Source organism: Styela clava, chromosome 4, assembly GCF_964204865.1.
Source record: "Styela clava chromosome 4, kaStyClav1.hap1.2, whole genome shotgun sequence".
Taxonomy (NCBI): Eukaryota; Metazoa; Chordata; class Ascidiacea; order Stolidobranchia; family Styelidae; genus Styela; species Styela clava.
The window spans coordinates 6510900-6525636 of NC_135253.1; the positions used below are offsets into that span (position 1 = coordinate 6510900).

General features: G+C 36.7%; 2 protein-coding genes across 2 annotated transcripts; both read left to right on the top strand.

Moving 5' to 3' along the window:
• Positions 1-158: 158 nt before the first annotated feature.
• Positions 159-8645, top strand: LOC144421930 (ATP-dependent RNA helicase DDX1-like). Its single transcript, XM_078111532.1, has 14 exons — positions 159-389; positions 1146-1289; positions 1788-1932; positions 2448-2586; positions 2978-3284; positions 3875-4114; positions 4391-4495; positions 5080-5252; positions 5668-5801; positions 6133-6347; positions 6832-7014; positions 7325-7407; positions 7552-7657; positions 8034-8645. Exons 1-14 carry the CDS (start codon positions 303-305, stop codon positions 8193-8195), a joined length of 2223 nt encoding a protein of 740 aa, XP_077967658.1. The 5' UTR covers positions 159-302; the 3' UTR covers positions 8196-8645.
• A 1085-nt stretch (positions 8646-9730) lies between these two features.
• Positions 9731-10675, top strand: LOC144421954 (uncharacterized). The gene has a single exon (XM_078111581.1). The coding sequence runs from the start codon at positions 9731-9733 to the stop codon at positions 10673-10675; it is 945 nt and encodes a 314-aa protein (XP_077967707.1).
• Positions 10676-14737: the final 4062 nt, after the last annotated feature.

Genomic DNA, 14737 nt, shown 5'->3' on the forward strand with positions numbered 1-14737 from the left:
TTAATGCGGAAGTAGCGAAGGGTCAAAGGGTATGAATGTCGACAATTATCAAGCGAAATAGCCACAACTTAATAGCTTATGTCACAACTCACGTCAACTTTATTTTACTTTCTGAACTCGCAACCCAACAAGAGCGCTGAACTCGCGTAGACCAGGTGCGCGAGAACCTGGGTCCGAGAGTCTGCGTCGAACGTGTAGTCGGGAATCGGGATTGCATTGTCGCGAACGAGCTGCCATTTTTCATTTTCTATTGTTGCATCTCGGGAAACTGGAATAGATAAAGAACAAGCAATTGCTAAATCATGACGGCTTATGAAGAACTTGGTGTTATGCCAGAGATTGGGAAAGCTGTTGATGAGATGGGATGGATGCTACCGACCGATATCCAGGTGCTGTTCTCCTTTTATGTTTATTGCATCACATAATACAGTAATATACAGATATACATTTGCAGCTGGATTGCTTTACTTCTTGCCGCGTAGGGTGGTTGAAGTAACCGCTGGTCGGTTAAGGCTTCCTTCACCATCAAGTACATGCTTCCAAGAAAAAACTAATCCCATACCCGACATGGACTGGTAACCGGACGAGAGGTTGCGGTGCGCCATATGGTTAATCCTCTTATCGGCTTCCCTCTCCCCCGGGATAAATATGTAAATCCTATCCTATGTAACGATGTAAATCCTATCGATGTCTCAGACTTGATAATAAAGTTTACGGCCTTATTATTTATGGATTGCTTACTCCTTCAATGTTGCAACGTTATGTCTCTGTCCTCGTCACATACAAATGAAATACTATCTATTGCAGTGTTATTATGGACGAAAGAAAGACACTACTGTATAACATCATGTCATTTCACAGTTTCATAATTATTGGTATACAGTCATATACTTTGCTCTCATCAAGTCTTCGATAATTATGTTTCATGTCATATCTGCATATGACTAATCCTATCCATTAGAGATTTGCTAAAAGGGGTTATAGTTTTTGCGCATATTGTTCCCTTTCATCTAATTCTAAAATTAGACATATCATCTAATTCTAGAATATTTTCATACAGTTTAGGAATAGACGTCTGCCTGCTTGACAGTAAATGTTCATATGTTTTCTTAAAATTTCCAAAAAGTTTTTAACAATTTTTTCAGGCAGAATCCATTCCCCTCATTCTTGGAGGTGGCGATGTTCTGATGGCTGCTGAGACTGGATCTGGAAAAACTGGTGCATTTAGTATTCCTGTTATTCAAATTGTCCATGAGTCAAAATGTGAAACTGGAACGGGGGCATCACGGGTATGGTATTGATTAATTAACTTTTTTAAGCTGGTTGTGTTGTCATTGGTCACACCAGATCCAAATAACATGACTTGAATAAAAGGAATAACACATGGACTCTTCTATAAATAGCCATGGAGAAGATGAATTTTTAATCCTCCAATGAATTACTACATGCCTTGGTTTGTGGCAGCATACTTAATTACCTGCCAAGATTTTTATTTTGCTTCCGTGGTACCCCGTTTCACGCCATTGTTTGTGGCAGCGCAAAAGTCAGCGGCCATGGTTTGGAAATTCCGCCATGGTTTTGTGGCAGTCAGACGCCACAAAGTGGTCATAACTGCTTTGTTATGGGTACAATAGTAAACAACCTTACATGAAGCATGCTTTATTAATAACAACTATTGTCATCTTATGCATCATGATAATAAAAAGTGACTCAAAACAGGCTGAAGTCAATTCTGTGATAATATGAAGACTTAGGCATTTTACATTACCATTGATTACTATTTTTAGAAATATGGGGGGAACATCATCAAATGGCAAATGAATCCTCATGATCGTGGTAAATCTTTTGCTATCAACTCTGAGGGTTTGCTTTGTCAGTGTCGAGAATTTAAAGAGTGGCAAGGGTGCCGTTCATCGAAAGGAATAACTAGTGGTGAGATGACTGTGGAGTGGTATTGTTTTCATTTATCAATTTTTTGGATGTACACATAAGGTTTTAACATCAGCTATCCAAACTTTGATAGCTCCTCATCGAATCCATCTTCCGAAATCAAATAACTGGCTTACTAATACCGTACCCGACATAGACTGGTAACCGGAGGAGACGCCATATATGATTAAGCCGTCTTATCGACTTTTCTCTTCCCTGGGAGAGGCTTGTGCAAGGTCTTGTTTGGGGCACAAAAATGCCTAAATTCACTAATAGTTAGAGACTGGAGTTTGTCATGGCATATTATAGATATGTACAGCATTCACTCACATAAATAACTGATTTCATCAATGGAAAATGTCAATTTTCTTGAATCTGGCGCTGTTATTCTATTTGCCTGAGAATATTTGGATAGTAAAATAGATTATTAGCTGGAGTGAGGGAAATGCTTTCAAACTAAATGTTTGTAGAAAATTAATTACATTCTATAAAATGTCCAATAATATTTTTTTAATCAGGGAAATTCTATTATGAAGCCACCTGCAAAGATGAAGGATTATGCCGGATTGGATGGTCCACCATTGAAGCCGATTTAAATTTAGGAACTGATAAATATGGATTTGGTTTTGGTGGAACAGGAAAAAAATCATTTAATAGGTACATAGTTGTTCGTGGGAATTATTAGTCTCTTTTCATTTTTAATGAAATAATCCTTCCTTCATGTTATTATAGAGGAAAAGTATAGTATTCTTACAACGTAGATAATTTGCATATCGCCAGACTGAAATGCAAAATCTCTAACCTGTTTAAACAATACGAGCAACCAGTAAGCGATTTTAAACCATCAATGACGAGGTATTACATTGTCAAGTTATGTGCTGGTTAACTATTTTTGAAAATAATAACAATGTTGGACATGTGCCATTTACTATTGAAGGCTGGATGAACATTGAGTAAATACTTTTGAATATTTTTGAATTTGAAACCACTCTCTATTATTATAAAGCTCTGCTATCTGTTTTAATGAAGTTAATGTCACCTTATACAGGCAATTTGATGCATATGGAGAATCTTTTACAATGCATGATGTGATTGGATGTTACATTGATATGGATAATGGATTGATAAGTTTTTCAAAAAATGGGAATCATTTGGGACATGCATTTGACATTCCTGGACATTTGAGAAAACAAACTTTTTATGCTACATGTGTTGTGAAAAATGCAGAACTTGAGTTTAACTTTGGTGATACTTCATTCAAGAATAAACCAGAAGAAGGCTATATAGCTCTGACTTCAGCATCAGAGGAAAACTCAATGCCAAGTCCAAGATCAGGAGGTGCAAAATCTGGTCAGGTGTGTAAATGATCGTTTTTGTTTTTTGTTTCCATATTCCATATAATTTTTTGGGGGGTTTTAACTTTTAGCACACATAGGCATCGGGCCACTTGACTTTGTTTTTTTTTAATGGTGCTTGACCTGACCTTGAAGACCTCTACCGGATGACCAGGGTGATGCCTGATTTGCCATCTAAAATGTTCAACTTTATCCTGTTTGAAAACTATTTGTTCAGCATATAACGCTCATCACTTATACACCCATACTTGGAATTGATGATGCCTAATTTGCCCTATAAAATGCTCAACTTTATCCTGTTTGAAATCCATTTGTTTTGGATATAAGGCTCATCATTATTATGCCCGTAGTTTGAAAATTTAGTATCTTAGTATATGACTGTGAATGTGTGGCTGAGTTCGTTTCCGGCATGATCTTCAATAAGCTTTACTAAAGGCGCAATTTAAAATGAACCCAAACACATTTTTACTTGCTATTTTTATCTTATTATTTTTTCCTGGTTGAAATATGTTGGAGATAGATGTGCATGAGTTTGACTTGGATACAGCACCTGGTGCTGTTCAACTAACATTTTACTTTTTGTTTTACAGACAAAAAGGAAAGCTAACAATGCACCATATGCTGTAATCATTGAACCATCAAGAGAACTGGCTGAACAGACTTTTAATAATGTCAGAATGTTCAAAAAATATATCAAAAATCCTCCTATATCTGAAGTTTTAATTGTTGGTGGCGTGAGCCCCTCTGAACAACTCCAAATAATCGAAAATGGAGTGGATATTGTTGTTGCCACACCTGGAAGGATTGATGACTTCATATCATCGGGGAAAGTATGGCTGTTTCACCTGCTCTTGTATTATTTTTGACTGATGTCATATCTTGTGCATGTCAGAATATCCTACTGCTTATAAATTGGATTTTATATTAGGATTCTGTGAAAATATTTTATTTGCAAATTTGGGTTTAGGATGCATTTCGTAGTGAACCATTGAGTTTTTATGGAATTTACAATACGTAAGGTTGAAATTTTGGTTTAGATTTATCATTATTATTTTTTGGTGACCTGAAGACTTATTTAACTTTGCTGTCTGATTTTTATTTTTCAGCTCAATTTAGATCAAGTCCGATTTATTGTGTTGGATGAATGTGATGGACTGTTGTCTGCCGGTAATGGAGCAATGATTACAAGAATGCATGCAAAAATGCCACAGGTAAGACTTTTCTAATTGCAGACAGTTTTAGTACTGTGGAAAGATCACTTAATCAAAAACATTCACTGCATACTAATGCTTAAATAATGAAAATGGTAAGGGTAATTAATTTTGTTCGCCTGCTTTACATCAAGTTGTGTAAAGGGACTGAAACCTATGAGCAACGGGTACATTCACTTGGCTAACACAGCCGGTCCCAAAACTTGTAATAGAAATAAATTAAGGAAAATCCGAATAAAATTATAGCCTAAGCCTGGTACATACACTACGGGAGTACCATGGTAATTTGGATAACTCACCAACAACGTAAACATTATCTTATGCTGAAAACTATTCTGGACTGCTAATATTCAGTTGAGATGGAAGTACTAGCTTGTCCCTGTCGACTCCAAAACTACATGATGTGCAAATATTGAAAAAAGTGCACATTGTTAAAAATGAAATAAAAACCTTTATCTTTAAATTTCATCATGCTAGATTTCGAGCTTGTTTAAAAAATACTCCACTCTGCGAAAGAAATGTCCTGCAAAATTATGAGCCTAAATAATGTTACCATTTGTTGAATGTAAATTTTATAATTTCAGGTAACTGCTGATGGGAAACGTCTGCAGGTTATTGTTTGTTCAGCCACTCTTCATAGTTTCGATGTGAAAAAACTTGCGGAAAAAATAATGCATTTTCCAACTTGGGTAGATCTGAAAGGAGAGGATGCTGTTCCTGAGACAGTTCATCATGTTGTTGTTCCTGTCAATCCAAAGTATGCACTAATCATTGTGTATATATTCACCCAGTTATAATTCAATTTCAAATGTATGTATGGCCAACTGTGTTTTATAGCTTGTAAAAATTTGTGTGGATCTTCTTTCATGGTAAGGTATTTTGATAGGCTTCATTACTGCAAAATTGAAGTCAAAATATGCGAATAATCTCATCACAGTGAATGCTTTTCCTATAACTATGCTGAATATTATTGGTTGTACAGAAGTTTATTTTGCTTCAATTTAAGTTTGATTCTCATGAAAATATTCTTGGAATTGAGAACTTCAATTCTTGAAATGATTTTTGTGTGAAACCACTTTTTTGTGCATATGTGTGTTTGTGAATTGTCTCATTATGGAGTATTACCTGCTGAAGAGTTGATTGTCACTTTTGATTTTTTTATGTCATCATAGAACTGATAGGAGCTTTGAAATGCTGAAACCAAATGGGAGAATACAAACGGATGGTGTACATTACAATGATCGAGTTGGACCAAAAGACCGACCATCAGATGAAAAATTCTCAGAAGCAATCAAGATTTTAAAAGGTGTATTTTCTTGGTTCAAAAATCTCAAAGTAGCGCTACCTGAACATTGTGAAAACTTACATGTAAGAAGTCACTGAGATGTTGGTATAGGTTCCGAAAGGTTGTAGCACCACCCAAATTTGAAGCTTTGAATACTTGATTGCCCAAGCTGTGAAATACTGGGAATTGTGGAAATGGCAGAAGTTTGATTTTAAATAACAACAATTCACTCTGCACCAAAAATGGTGACAGTTTATGTGCTCTTGATGTCTGATTAAAATTTTGTTACATTTTAATATGCCCTTTTCATCTGTGAATCATCACATTCACGTTGCTCTTATTTTATTTACAGGAGAATATTGCATTAAGGCCATAAAGAAGCATAACATGGACCAGTGCATTGTTTTTTGTCGTACAAAATTAGACTGTGATAATATGGAAAGATATTTTTGTGCTCAAGGAGGCGGACCTAAGTCAAAAGGCCATTTGTTTTCTTGTGTTTGTCTGCATAGCGATAGGAAACCTCAAGAAAGAAGGGATAATTTAGAAAAGTTCAAACGGGGGGAAGTAAGTTACGAATAGGGTTGGAATTCAATGAAATTTTATAGTTTTGTTATATTTTATTTTTTTATACAATATTTTTAAAATATTTTTTAAGATGAAAATTATGGAAACCCGTTTCTTCTAGTTATTTTAGTATTGTGCAATTTTTCATTTATTAGTCATTTTTTTATATTGACCAATCTTACTCAGTGGGTGGAGAGGGAATTCATTTCTGAAAACCTTCGACCAGGTCTGAAAATTTAAAAGTTCTGGTATGTTTGAATGAAGAAAGTTGTATACAGAATTCTTTCAAGATATTACAATTTTGAAGTCATTTTTGCGACCTCATTTCTGTTATTTCACTTGGTAATTTCCATAGCTGATGCAGAATATCACCTATGTTTAGATTACAAGTTCATACATTTTACAAATTACAAATTACCGTACTTCTTCACACAATCTCCAAAATTTGAAATTTTTGTTTTTTTTGACATTGTGTTCTGTCCAGGTTCGTCACTTGATTTGTACTGATGTTGCAGCAAGAGGTCTTGATGTTAAAGGAATTCCATTTGTTATTAATGTTACTCTACCAGATGAAAAACAAAATTATGTTCATCGTATTGGTCGAGTTGGAAGAGCAGAGCGTATGGGACTTGCAATTTCTTTAGTAGCTATTGATCATAGGGAAAAAGTAAGTATGTTGTTTTGAATATTGCCATCAATCACCATCATATTTATGCAATGTTATTGTCATTAAAATACTTTTGCTTTAGGCATTGTCTGATACTAAATCTAAACCCCTATCTGTATATAATGTCACCAACATGATGGTGTATGTCTTTTGTTAAGGCAAATTCTATTGAATTTATACAAATATCACTAATTAACGGGTCAATTTCGTATTAATCTAGTTGAAAGGTATTATTAGTTATTCATCTCTTTAACGCATTACTAAATATGTAATTTTTCAGTGGTGTTATTGAACGAATATATTCATTTAGGTTTGGTATCATAGCAATTGCAATAACAGAGGCAAGGGCTGCTACAACACTGATCTGACTGACAGGGGAGGATGTTGCATATGGTAAACTGCATGATTTTGTTTAGGTTGGGCATCATAGCAATTTTAATAACGGAGACAAGGGACACAACAATAGTTTTTATTGGGTGTTGAGAGTAACAATTTTGTTCGTATCATTCTGCACTTGAACACGTATTCGTTTTTCAGGTACGATGAAGGCTCCTTACTTGCTGATGTTGAAGAACATTTGAAAATAACTATTGAGCAAGTATCTCAAGATTTGGAAATTCCTGTTAATGAATTTGATGGAAAGGTGTGTGTTATGTATTGGCAGATATACTATTTTTTACCATATGCAAAACTTAACATGTTTTACAAATAATATTTCTTTGTTTTGCCAACTTTCAGTTTTTAAGAAATTTATTATAAATAAATAAGTTTTAACTACCTGTTATGTTTGTAAGCATAGCGAAAAAACATCTAATGCTTTTCTTATGACCATTCTCCCATAAATTAAATGTATTTCTATTGGCGCTCTCGAAGTATGTGCACCTAAATGGCGCACAACCTGAACCTTAACCAGGTACACATACTTTGTTCAGGTTATACATACTTCGGGAGCGCCAATAGAAGTAGAAAGGTCCTTTCTATTTGAGGATTAAAATAATCCATAAATATCTTATATTCAGGTTGTTTACGGAAAGAAGCGATCTTCACAGAATAAATCATTATATCAAGGACATGCTGATGCTCTTGCACCAGCAGTCAAAGAGCTCCAAGAACTTGAAAAATCTGCGCAGACTTCGTTTTTAAAATTAGCACATGAGAAATTTTCCATGAAAGTTAAATGAAATCTCTACAAAGCATTTTGAAACGTTAAAAATGCGAAATTAGCAAATGTCGCCATTCACTTCATAGATTCTTAAGTTGGTGAATTTATAGAAATGTAGTAGGTATATGGAATAAATCCAAGCTTGTGTAATGGATCATGGGCGGGTGTACTTTATCCATCTGGCATCTGCTTGCTTATATGTGTCAGAATGGCTATGGAAATATTGACATTACACCCAAATTCACAGTAGAGAGTTGGGTACCGAGTCTCTTCATTTTGTTCCTGTGAAAAAAGGTCAATGTTTTTTATAATTTCAGAACACTTGGCTGCTCATCTCTGTCAAAATCTCTCAATAAGCTTCCCAATCAGTTTTTAGTAATTATTCACTCCTATTTTTTCTATTTCATGAACTCGTTCGGTAGAGGTTTTGACGCTCAAATCCTGAATTACACATTATACATCGGCCTCTATTCCTGAAGTATGGAAGTGAGCTTATCTTGGGGTAGCACTCGCGTTGAGAGGGAAAAGAGATTGACATGAAGATGAGTTGCAGCAAAGCAATATACTTGTATATATACTCCTTGAGGAGAGTAATAAACCTCTCTAATGTGACAAGGCAGGCATATATGCTGTATTTATCTGGTTAAATTAAGAGCGATAGATCGAAATTTAATGCAGTTGTGAAACCAAACGTGCAAATCTTTGGTCATTTGTGTTATTTTAATAATATGTTTTTGGTTGACGAATTAATGAAACTATCTCCGCACGACATGGACCGAAAACGTAACTGGCGTTTTACTATAATGAATTATAGGATCGTGGGCCAAAAAAATTGCATATCTAGACTGGCGGGCCGTGGAAGTGTGACGTAAAAGTTACATATTAGGAACAATATTCACAGTGTCACAAAAGCAACATCGGAAAACTAGGCCTATAAGCCTCGTGTCAAAACTAAATTTAATTGCAATCTTAACAAATTCCTTGAGTTGTTTCAGCTGAAACATCAAAATTCAGTTTGATTGTGGCAGCATCACACGGGCCAAATTGAATTACCCATCGTAATTTTTTTTATTGTATTTTTATAACATAAAATAATATTGCAACGAACAATATCAATCAAAAACAATACATAACAATGTCATTCCAACTAACCCTATGCATGCTTTTTTTTGGATTTCTATAAAATAAAACATTATTGCAGTAAACAATATTAATAAATACCAATTCTTCCTAAATACAAGAGAGGGATCTAGTGAAGTATACACCCGCCTGGATTATACAGGGCGGATAAGTTATTAGACGGATTATGGCACTAAACGAATAACCGCCCTGTACAAAGTAAATAACAAAACGAGAGTGACATGACAAACCGGAAAAACGTACTGCAAGCAGAGCATGAACTCACTAAAACGACAAGCTTGATGAATAACATGACTAACACGAAAAGCAACTAACTATTAACACAGACAATAGAATGTACTAGTATAAAAAGGGCTCGAATAAATGACAAAATATTTTGCAGAGAACGAAGACTGTTTGGATCGGGTGAGCAGTATGTCGAACGTAAGAAGATTAGCGGAGAAAGGAGTACTGTATGACGAAAGAGCGTGTATAGAATTTTTGCGGTATAGAGGGCTGTTAGCGACTCGGATGAAATGTGCGAAATGTGAAACAGAAATGAAAGAGGAAAATACCAAGTCGGCGAAACAGGACTCGTGTAGATGGAGGTGTCAGAAGAAAAACTGTAGGACTACCACCACAATAAGGAAGGGGTCATTTTTTGAAAATAGCAAGGCGGAATTGACGAAACTAGTTACGACAATGTATTTTTGGGCGGACGATGTGACCCAAGAGACGATGGCCAAGGAGAGCGAATTGTCGAAGAGAACTATGGTAGACTGGTGTAACTTCATTCGTGAAGTTTGTTCAGAAGACTTGATTGGTAGAAAGAAAAAGATAGGAGGAATGGATCACGTAGTGGCCATCGATGAAACGCACCTAGCAAGACGAAAACCAGCTACGAACGGACAAGGCAGGCCGGTGAAAGCTATGTGGCTTTTTGGAGGTATAGATTTAACGACAAAGGAGTTGTTTGTAGAGATAATCCCGCCGGAAGTAGGAAGTACAAAAGAAATGATGGAACAACTGATAGTGAACCATATAGCGGATGGAACGACAATCTGGTCAGATATGTTTCTATCGTACAATGACATAGAAAACCTTGGAAGAGGGTATACTCACAGAGCGATAAACCATTCGTACATGTACGTCACCCCCGAGGGCCATCACACCCAAAATATAGAATCAATTTGGGCGGATGTAAAAAGAAAATTTAAGCGTATGAATGGAGCACCACGACATTTAATTCCTTCATACCTCGACGAATATTTGTGGAAGAGGCAGTACCCAAAAAACGAACATTTCGACAGAATGTTAGAAGCCATAAGCATCAACCCAAGATACAATGTGAATCGAAAAGGAGAAGAAGACACTAACTGAATGTTTATGTCTTTTTACAGATGTTAACTAACAAATTAGGAAATTGTAAATATATGCATTCGAAAGAAGAAATAAATGGCCTGGTTGTCCGACGCTCCAGTGATCTTGGATTCGGATTGGTCAACGTTTTTCCTATTAATATTAAGTGTTGTTGCGTTGTTTTGGCATTGTTTGGTCACGTGCTACCGGTGTCGAAAGAAACGACCGCAGTTGGAAATGTGGGAACCGTAACAGCCGGTGTAGCGACAATAAATGATGCTTGGCTAACCAATGAAAACGAACTAAGGTCATCCCCTTGGAAAAGAATACAGAACACTACTTGGGAAAAACTTAGTTTGACATCCTGCTGGAACATAAGCAAAGAAAAACCGGTGTTTGAGAAACCAGGATTGTTTTTTTCCTCTAATTTTGGATATGTCGTCGCGGAAAAAAAGACATACCAAGAGAAAATATACCCGAAAGGAAGATTCTGGTCGAATCCGGACGAATTGGAAAGGAGTTGCCTATGCGAACGAACTATAAGTTATATTACGCCACCCCTAAACAGTGATAGGATGTGGAAATACGCAGAATATCGCCGCGGCACTGGACCCGATTTACGACACGTATGGAAATGGGAAGACGAATCAAGTTATAGACGATCGGAAAATTTCAAATATTTGACTGGAATGACGGTGTATAAAACTATGATAATTAAAATTTTGGCAAGCTATGCTACTGTGATTGCAAATTGTACGGACGTAAGGTATGAATATGAAAAAACTAATGTGATACCTATACTCGCAGAAGGATTGAGAGACGTTAGTTACGAACGGCAACAGATGAACACGACCTACATCTATGCGCAAGAGACTTGGGGAAACGAAAATGTGGTGACGTGGATACATACTACATGTAATTTCGCTGGAAAAATGCTGGCGTTTGAACCAACGTCAGGTGACTTCCTGATTCAAGAATGGGACCCATGGTATGAGAGAAAAAAAGTTTTAAAGTCTACAAAATATCAGGATTATGTCCAAAAATACATGATCAACGGACGAATAACGTATCCTAGGGCGACGAATGTATGGCAAAGACAAAACGCCTTCGAAGGTTTGCAGCCACTCGGACCTATAAGTGGATGGAGCCCTCGAATAAAATGGATAGAATCTACAAATAACGCGCTTAATTTAACTAGGGATGGATCAATAAAAATTAAACAAAGTTCGAGATCATATTATAGCCAGTACCCGTCGATGATGAAAGAAGACGAGAAATGTAAAAAAAGAATAAACCGGAAAAGGAATTGTGAATATCCAGTAGGCGGGGTACGAGCGAAACTCAGATTTTGGACAAAGGTGGAATACGACCCTGCGAACAACGTATCGAGATTTCCTGGAACACCCATGTGGTTGCATGGAACGGGAAATGGCGAATGGGACAATGACCAACTCAGATCGAAATCAATGTATCAAAGGATTGTAACACGAAGAATGAAAAGACAGTTCTTGGGAGCGGCGGCCTTGTCATTCGCATCTGCAAATAGGGTATCAATCAACAATCTTCGTAGTGAAATGAATCAAAGAATGTCAGAAATGACTAGTGAAATGAACGAAAGATTTACACAAGATGAAGGAAAGATGCAACTAATAGCGCAAAAATTGAACCAATTGTCTAGAACCAGTTATATTGAAGAAGAAAGATTAAATAATGTCATTGTGGCAATGATTAAAGAACAAGAAACGAGTGCCGAAAATCAAGAATGGCTCGCCGAGGAGATATCAAAAACCCAAGAAATCGAATTGGCCGAATTAGATACCTTCCTACACACTATAACAGATATAAGGGCTATGTCTTTGGCAGAATTGGCGTTGGACAAATTGATAATGCAGGTATTAAAGAATGCCACGGGAAAGCCCTTGTTTGATAAAACTAAAGGTTATTTAACACGAATACAAAACGGGCAATTGTACTTAAAGGAATACGCTCAACTGATTAGTGCACAAAAGATAGAAGTGAACGAGACGATCCAGAAAGAACTAAAGCAGGCCGAAACACAACGCGAGTCGTTGTATAATGCATCAATTAAGGAAGAAACGGCAAAGGGAGTCTGGGTACAAGCAGTGAACAATACAACGATTTTGCTCAATACGACGGGATGGAAGGAAAAGAACATAACTTTTGTACCAATAAATGACACGTTCGGTGGCGATATATTATCCGGACTGGGGACAATAACCAAAACCATAGGAGGCGTAATCACCAAAGGAGTAGAAGGGATCGGAAACATCTTAGGAAATGGTCTATATGCGATTATTAAGCCGTTTTTAAAGTTCCTGATACCCGTTGCAGTGGTTATAGTAGCAATGATTCTGGTTTGTTGTTTCTTGCAATATCACCCTAACTGTAGGAGAAATAAGCGACGATTGCCGGAAATATTGCAAATACCGGACAGGAGAGGAAAAAATTGGGCAAAAAACACTGCAAAGAAGGGGATTACGAAGACATTATTAGAAAACGATGCAAAAACCATGGCGGAATTGGCTATTTAACATGAAAATGCGAATCCAGTTGATCAAAGCTGAATTCAAGGAACCTATTTTAACTTACCAAGAATATATTTTATTTATTGAACTCTAATGTTTTGCAAACTCTATGCACATGTTTGCAGGAAGCACGGGTTTATGACCTGAGCAAACGCGAGTTGCACAATCCAATTCCCGGAAGCAATCAAAAATACTCCCTACAGACAGCTGCGCGCTCTCACGCAAACATTTCCTGAGTTCATGGGATGACTCCCGCGATGAATGATGAATGTGAGAGAGATATTTTTTTCTTTCTCGTGTACAACTATAATAAAATAACCAAGTGAGAGCAAATAAATGTGTGACTAGCGACACACCCATAGCCATATGGGAAAAGAAAGTGTGGAGAACAGACTGCACTACGTTGAAGCAGAAATTTATTAAAGGAACGAAGTTAGAAGTTGGATAAAATTAATTAGCAGTGCACTTGCGATGGGGAACAGTCTTCAAATTGAAAGAATCGAGGATACTGGAGAATATCAGAAAGTGACAGTACTTGTAAAAAAACCAAGGAACTTTACCAATGCCTTTACATCAACAGAAACTAATTTTGCAGAAAAATTAAAGGTTAATGATGAAGGAAGCCCGGCGCGAGTTGTTAATTTGGTAAATACAGCGTTAATACAAACACCAACCGTTCGATCACAGGAGTTGTCACCGGATAGAAGCAAGAAATCTGGCGTGTCGAGATCATCTGAAAGGAAAGGAGAGATTGACTACATAACTGAATGGTTGCGGACCAGTGATGATGAAGTGGCCAAATTACCGGAAACACCGAGTAATTCTCGCGCTTCTTCGAGATCGGGGAGGGAATCATCAAACAAGAGGGTTGTCGTGGCTACGAAGAGAAAAAATGAAGAACGGTCGAAACCTAAAATACAAATTAAACGAATACGAAGTCCATTGGCTGATAGGATAAGGTATCCCGAACAACCGAGTAAAATTTTAAAAATAATTAAAGAAGGAAAATGTGACAACCACTTGAGAAGAATATTTCTCTCTGAAGGAAGGAATTCAGAAAGGTGGGAAAGGTTCAAAAAATTAAAGAAAAGAGGGAGAGCAAATGACAACGAATGGAGATTAGAAAATGCGCCTCCATATCATGCCAAGAATGAAGAATATTATGAAGTAATCTCCTATGGGAAAGACTTCGTCGAACGAAAGTATGTAAGGACAGAAATCACTAGGGAAATCGGAGATTTTGGGGAACGAATAAAAAGGGACTTGTTAACGGGTGTAGTATACCCGGAACTGATAATAAGAGCATTGACGATAATTGAAGAAATTGGCAGACGGGAAGCAGAAGAGAAGTACTTAGGAGCCCCGAAAGTCATAAGCAATAAGATTATGGAATCAGAAAAACAGGATAAAGATATATTGTCATTAACTCTTGAAGACGAAATGAACATTGAATAAATCCCCTATTGTCAAAGGAACCCCTATTGTGTTACTAACGTCGTGCTCGTGGTTTAATTCGTAACTGGAATTATATTTTATT

Excerpts from the sequence above, each read along its gene's own strand:
- LOC144421930 (XM_078111532.1), top strand. The coding sequence starts at position 303 with ATGACGGCTTATGAAGAACTTGGTGTTATGCCAGAGATTGGGAAAGCT. Across the intron at positions 7,408-7,551 it reads AGGGGAGGATGTTGCATATG|GTACGATGAAGGCTCCTTAC; the intron begins GTAAACTGCATG and ends TTCGTTTTTCAG. Across the intron at positions 7,658-8,033 it reads TTAATGAATTTGATGGAAAG|GTTGTTTACGGAAAGAAGCG; the intron begins GTGTGTGTTATG and ends TCTTATATTCAG.
- LOC144421954 (XM_078111581.1), top strand. The coding sequence starts at position 9,731 with ATGTCGAACGTAAGAAGATTAGCGGAGAAAGGAGTACTGTATGACGAA.